This window comes from Haplochromis burtoni, unplaced genomic scaffold, assembly GCF_018398535.1.
Source record: "Haplochromis burtoni strain Fernald_Lab_line unplaced genomic scaffold, NCSU_Asbu1 Contig_716, whole genome shotgun sequence".
Classification (NCBI taxonomy): Eukaryota; Metazoa; Chordata; class Actinopteri; order Cichliformes; family Cichlidae; genus Haplochromis; species Haplochromis burtoni.
In genome coordinates, this window is record NW_024583077.1 from 81,295 (window position 1) to 88,736 (window position 7,442).

General features: G+C 40.9%; 1 protein-coding gene across 1 annotated transcript in view; it reads right to left on the reverse strand.

Moving 5' to 3' along the window:
* The window catches only part of adam19a (ADAM metallopeptidase domain 19a), a gene marked incomplete in the record, with an annotated part of 73,473 nt that overhangs the window by 14,893 nt on the left and 51,138 nt on the right, over positions 1–7,442 (reverse strand). The window contains 2 exon segments of the mRNA XM_042215419.1: positions 258–335; positions 1,650–1,854. Coding sequence (XP_042071353.1) covers positions 258–335; positions 1,650–1,854 — 283 coding nt within the window.

Genomic DNA, 7,442 nt, shown 5'->3' on the forward strand with positions numbered 1-7,442 from the left:
TAGAAGTGCAGGAACTAGTTTTTCAGCATCAGGATGTTTTTAGTTTTAAGATGTTGCACACATGGAAGAAGACAGTGTTTCATATGCACACTGAAGGACAATCAAAATTGACTCCAAGACTTCTTACAGTGTTACTGGAGGCCAAGGTAATGCCATCCAGAGTAAGCATCTGTTTTGACACCATGTTTGGTTGTGTGACTCTGTGTGATTATTGTGTATATATACATTTATATTGGTGTGTGTGTCTGTATGCTTACCCCATTGTTGTGACAGCGTGCAAGGCAAGTCTCTAACTCAGTAAAAGAGGCATTTTGGCATCTGCGGTCTCTGCACACCTTTGGCAACAGAAGGACAAAGATTACATAACGATTACAGAGCATGTACACGCAGAGTTTAACGGGGCTCCTTGGCTAACTCTTGTGGGGATACTACAGAGAGAAAGCAACATATACAGAAAGACAATTTGCAGATGGGTACATTTTCATCCATTTGTATCTCACACATAATTCAGCTCTTATTTTGTAGGGTGTATGTGGGGGATTTACTTACAACTTTATATTCCATTCGACAAAGTGCCAAATAAACAAGATACACAAACAGGCCTCCTTAAACCCCAGTAGCCCTTTTTATTAGATCAATAATATGCATTGATCGAATGATCAGTGCATTATATTAGATCAGTAAATTTTGACAGAGGGAACAGGTGACAACTATAAACCATGCTCCTTTACACAGTAAATAAAAACCGCAAACAGCTTATACTTAAAGAGTCAGAGATATCAAACTTTCCTTGAAGTTTCAGTTACATTCAGACCACATCTGAATGAGTCTGTTAACTTAGGCCTATAAGGGAGCCAGGAATGACAAAACGATGAATTAAATATGCTACTTACTAATTAATTACAATTTTATTAATTAATAAAAAATGGAATTCATTAATTAAATATTTCAATAATGATTTAAATGCTCGTTAATTTCATTTAAAACATTTAATAAATTATTTATTACCTAATACTGTTATATTATATCTGGGTATAAAGTGTAATCTCGAAATTACAAAATATTTAATTCAGTTCAATTCAGAAGCCAACATCAAAGAGATGTAAGTGACATTAAAGCCATATTAGTCAACGTGTAGGCCATTTGGGGCCAGACTAACCGGCTCTAAACATTTAACTTTATATTTGGCAGGAGGTTATATTAAAACTGATAAATATATGGCAATTTACACTTATTTCCTTGTTCTAACAATGCTTCTTGGCAATGAATCTTCTACCGTTGGAAAGCCTGTTTATTTCTTCTTGAATGTTGCCATATTCTTAAGGAAAATACATCTATGTATTAAGGAATAGAGGTGAGTATGTGGTTTGCCAAATCTTTTGTGGTTATACTAAACAACTTATCCTGCTATTGTTTTGGGCTTCTGGTACTCTAGGTGGTGACAAGTGGGTGCATGCTTGGCACCTCAATAGCAACACCACAGACCATGACCCAGTGATCCGTTGATGTCTGCTCCATGCATGCCACATTTGACTGATCTGGATAGGGCCCCAGCCACAGGGCAACTTCAACATGCAGTAAGTATCAACTTTTCATGTTTTCAATCAATATTTGCCTGACCACAAAATTCCAGCTTGGTCTGAACCCACCTTGCCCTCTCCGCACTTGGTGCCGGTCATGACAAGACCCGGGTCAGGCAGGTCACCCTGGCCATCCTGGGTGCTGTAGACGTATGTGCCACGACATTTCACCTCTGTTCCTCCAGTCTTGATGGTAGTGTCAATTGACACAGCATTGGTGCCTTTTGGCTTTGTGGCAGCACTGTGGCACTGAATCTTCCCACACTTGGCATCGCTAAACAAAGATACAAGCACATAAGACTTAATTTTTCAATGGCTAGTCATTTAACCTCTGAGAAACCATTTCAAATAACCTCTGAATGTTGATGAACAGCCACAGTAGCGCAGTTGGGTTCAAAAATACATCAATTATCCACTGCCTGAGATATAATGGTAGGGGAGATGCCATATGGTACGAATAGCTCTGTACATGGGATTAAAACTAGCCCTGGATAAAAAAGTAAATATAGTGGAAGTAGTGGTGAGAACTAGTTTCTTTTAGCAACAAATGAGGAAAGGCTCAGAGTCTTTCACCAAAGGACATGGTTATAAACTAAATGTGACAACTTGGAATAAAGATTAAGACACAACCTATGAATAAATGAATGAATATGTCCTCGAGGGATTGAAAAAAAATGATAAAGCGGTACTTGTGATTAACTTTACTTGCTCATCACTGTAAATTTATGATGATGTGGATATCTACGTATTGAAAGTGTATAATGTTCATAGACGAGTTAACCCAAAGAATAAGCTCCACCATGTGCAATATTGTTTACTTTCTAATCTAACAAATGGCAGAACATGTTATCCAAGCATGGAAAGGAAACATCATCTTTGTAGCTTATTGCTCCTATTGTTAGCACATGGCATTGAAGAAGTTATACATCCTCTCTGATTACACAGAATGACTTTGAACACTTATGGTAAATAACACACTATTAGCAAAACACAGTGTGAAATAATTACTAGAGATGGCACGATACCACTTTTTTATGTCCGATACCGATATCACAAATTTGGATATCTGCCGATACCAATGTGAATCCGATATAGTGTTTTTTAATCAATAAAACAGTTTTTTAATATCTTGCTGCTTTTTATATAAGTTCATACTCAAGTAAAAACAAACAAAACAAACACTAAAGCTATTCTGTTATACCTGTATGCAGAAAATACACTGCACCCAAAATATTTCATAGTTCAGCTACACTGATCAATCTAATAAACTTAAACCTACACCATCCTCCCTATTCTGGTATTTTAAAGAGTACTTACCGTAAATATTAAGCAACCTAACTAATAGGGTTCCAACTCCCAGCAACAAAAAATAAATAAAAAATAGGGAACCACCCCTCACGCTCCACCTCATGATGCTTAATCGACGTAATCAACTTTAATTTGATGCAGTGTGAAAAAAATGCACAGAAATAAATTATTTTTCAAGAATAATTAAATAGATTCAACATCTTTCTTCAACAGAACTGCAGACTGCACAGATGGTATCTTCCCAAAGGAAAAAGTACTATAGCTTACTAGGGTATATTAGACTTAACAGTTACTATATACAGTAATGGACTTCTATACATTTTACATCAGATTAAAACTTTGGGTGTAAGATTCGGATAATTATTTATTAAAAGCTCGACATTTTAAATGAGAATAAGAAAGAAAAGTATGTCTTTGTGCCCCCTTTTCCCTGTTCATGCCCTATCGGCCCCCCTGGCTAAACTTTGCTAGATCCGCCCCTGCACAGTTACCGTCAGCTGTAGAAAAAGATCCTGGTGTAGAAAGTAATATTAAATAAATTCTAACAAAGAAAGTAATATTAAATAAATTCTAACAACAGCTTATCAAGCTTAAACGTGCTGCTGTTGTTCAGCCGCTGGTTTCCTCTTTCTGGCGCGAAGTGGGCAATAAACAAACAAGAGAGACGGACTCACGACAGAAAAGCCGATCAGCTGATCATTGATCAGTTTCATGATTGAAGTAGCAGCAGGAGAGGGAGAGAGAGAGAGGCAGTCGCTCCATATATCGGTTGTTAAGCTTAACGCAGGAATGCTTTACAAACATTCAGAGATGAACTTACACACTTGCTTTACTTCTCTCTGGGATAACTTCCTCGGAGATGAAATGCCGCATTGGTAACGAGGCTACAAAAACACACAGCTGCTCTATCACGTGACGCACACTGCTGCAACGTGCTACGGTTATGAGCCGAGTTACGCCATGTCACAAGTTTTGTGAGGTGCTTTTTTGATATTTAATGGATCGGATTACATTTTTTATTTCTCTCCGATATCCGATCCAGTAATTTACGTCAGTATCAGACCGATACCGATACGTAATATCGGATCGGTCCATCTCTAATAATTACAGATCAACATACAAGTGAAGATCGTTAACTACATTTAGTGTTTAAAGCAGATGCTGTGTAGGTTTGAGATCAGCAGCTTTCTTAAAGAGTCCAAGGATCCTGTTGACCTTGTAAAGTTCAATGCAATCTAGTATCCATGTGTGGGGCATTATGTCATAGGCTTTCTTGTAATCAATCCAGGAGGCGCACAGGTTGGTCAATCTGGTCTTAGAGTCTAAAGTAACTGCTCTATCTACTACTATATGCTGAAGGCCTGTGCTAGCCAGCTGTGTGGAATACTTCATCACCTATACAACCTGAGCATGCACCTCCAGAGAGTCCCAGTGCTATGGAAAACATCACGAGTGGTCCCAGAGCCTAAGAAAATCATCCAGGGCACTAAATGACTACAGGACTGTAACACTAACCTCTCATGTTATGAAAGTTACAGAGAGCTTATCCTGGAACACCTCAGACTCCTTGTGAGCAAGACCCTCTGCACTTTGCATACCAGCCCCACTTAGGGGTGGATGATGCAGTGATACATCTGCTGCAGAGAGGGTATTCCTCCCCCGACAGACCCAACACCACGGTTCGGATAATGTTCTTCCACTTCTCTAGTGCCTGTAATACGATCCAGGCAGGGCTGCTGAGAGAAGTTGGAGAACATGCAGGTGGAGGCTCCACTGGTCCAGTGGATCACCGACTACCTCACAGGCAGACGACAGTTTGTGAGACTGCAGAGCTGTGTGTCAGAGAGTCTTAACAGCAAAATAGGAGCATCCCAATCAACTGTTCTGTCCCCTTTCCTCTTCACCATCTACTCGGCCAACTTCAAGTACATCACAGAAACTTGTCTCCTCCAGAAAGCCTCTGATGACACGGCCATTACTGGATTGGACACGGAGCTGCCCACAAAAAGGGTCTGAGCCGGCTTTACTTTTTACGAAAGTTCAGCTCCTTCAATGTATGCAGCAGCCTGCTCTATATGTTTTATCCGTCTGTTGTTGGCATGAGGAGGAGGTGATCAGTGACAGAATGCTGGCAATCATGGACAATGACTCCCACCCCCTCGATAACACACCTGACAATCTGAAGAGCAGTTTCGGCAACAGGTTCCTTCAACCTCGCAGTCTCGCAGGAACATTACAGGAGTTCGTTCTTCTGCTGCCATCAGACTCTTTAACTCATCCACAGATCCACACATGTGGAACAGTATTAATGACACTTTGATGCACCCCGTCACTTTTGTACACCATGACATATTTGCCCACATGTTTTTACCTATATTGCTATATTCATCTATTTATTTTAATATTTATCTTAATATTCATCATAACTCTGTTTCTACCCTCATATCTGGCTTTGCACCCATTTAAGTTCAAGGTGGTCCACAGGTCGGGAAGGCAGATGGTCGTGGCCGATTTCCTCCCGGTGGGGGAGTAGGTTCGGCAGGATCTAGCCCCAGCCTCAGTCAGGTGGTGGGGGTGGGTGGCAGGGGTGTGGTCCCTGGCTCTGCTGCAGTGGAGGCGTGCTGCAGCAGGGAACAGGAAAGCTGAGGGCCAGGTAGAGGGGATTTCACTAACGAACGCTCTAAATAGACTGTCAGCTTACCAAGGTTAGTTAGTTGACATTGTATTCCAACTTATGTTTCCTAAAAGTGATGTCTTCAATTTCTTGTAACTCTTCCGTCTAGTCATCCAAACATCTGTGTTCTCTTCTCAGGAAGTTTAGTACATAGTAAATAGCCTGGTACTTGGAAAGGTCTATCATTACTTTCACAAAGCACTCAAAGCACCACACATTCACATATCCTTACATTTCTAATGTTACTCAACTTTTGATGTAGTGACTTTTGCTAGGGATGGGTATCGTTTAGGTTTTATCCGATACCGGTGCAAATCGGTACTTTTGAAACGGTGCCGGTGCTTAAAGAATGGAGAACACAAAATTGGTCCAAAAACCTCTCATGTTCAGCTGGTTTTTTTGTAAAAAGATAACAATGTTAGCCTTTTCTGCAGCTATGGGGCATATATGGTATCACTCTTGGCTGGAAGCAGTGCTTAAACAATGGAAAAAACACAAACTTTGTCCAAAAACCTCTCATGTTTAACTGTTTTCCACTTTTTCTTTGGTCATTTTAGCCTTTTTGGCCAGGGTGAAGGGAGTATCTGCCATCAAACAAGAAGACAGCCGCATGTAGCTATGATGATGTTTGCTAGTTCACCTTACATGCATTAATGTAATAACGTGGTTAGCCTACTCAACGTAAATTACACACGAACAACATTAAGCTACTCACGCAGAGAAGAACGGCTGCTGCTGCCATCATCATCCGTCATCATTTCTTCGGGTTTTTGGGGGATGTTGCTCCGGGTCCGATAACTGGCAACCCACCCGCAGTAGATGTGCACGGTGTGAGGTCTCGCAGCAAGCTATCAAATACGGCGCATTTCTCGGCTTTTTAAAAAAAAACGCTATGCGTCGCCAGGTGTTTCATCGGATTTGAGGTGTTACCTCCTTTGACAGTATCACAGTATCAGCTTAAAGCACTTGTTGCAGGCTGCTGAGTTTGCATCTTTTGCTGTGAAGTACAGCCAGACTTTTGACCACTTCGCCTTGGGCATTTTTAATCTGTAGCTCTGCTCTGAAAGAACGTATGTACCTGGGCCCTCCTACTATCCTGGGAAAGGTAAAATGATTGGCTAGAATCCAAAGTGTATGACATTTCAGGAAAAAAGCACCGAAATGTGCGCTGCTTTTCGGTCTGGTTACTACCGTTTATGTTAGAACCGGTGCCTTCATGCCACCGGACACCGGTACCCATCCCTACTTTTGCCTTTAAGATATTTTGGGAAAATAGAGTTAATTGGGTATGATGTGTTTCCAGGAGCTCAACCGGCCCATGATGTCTGCTTTGAAGATGTCAATGCAGCAGGAAATGATTTTGGAAATTGTGGGAAAGATGAATATGGCACCTATGTGAAGTGTAAGAAAAGGTAAGTGAAGCTTCACATATCAGGTATCACCGCATGTGTTAAATAGCATCAGCTATTTAACGTAGGGTTATCCACACTGATAACAGATACAACTAATATTGGAAATGCTTTTGTTGAACATATCTTTACAGTACTATACTTTGACACATCATGGAGCCACACAGCTTTCAAATGTAGTGTAACAGTTTATTTTTAGTGTGTCAAAGAGTCTGATGGCAGCAGAAGGAACAACCTGCTGTAACGTTTCCTCAGACAGCCTTTCATCCTGGGAGCTCAGCCACATAGCTTCCTGGTCGGCAACTCGACGCCTTTGGACAGCTTTCCAGCTGTTTCTACACACACACACACACACACTGTTTCTACACACACACACACACACACACACACACACACACACACACACACACACACACACACACACACACACACACACTTCCTCTCTGGTCCTCAGCATCACTACAAAAAGCA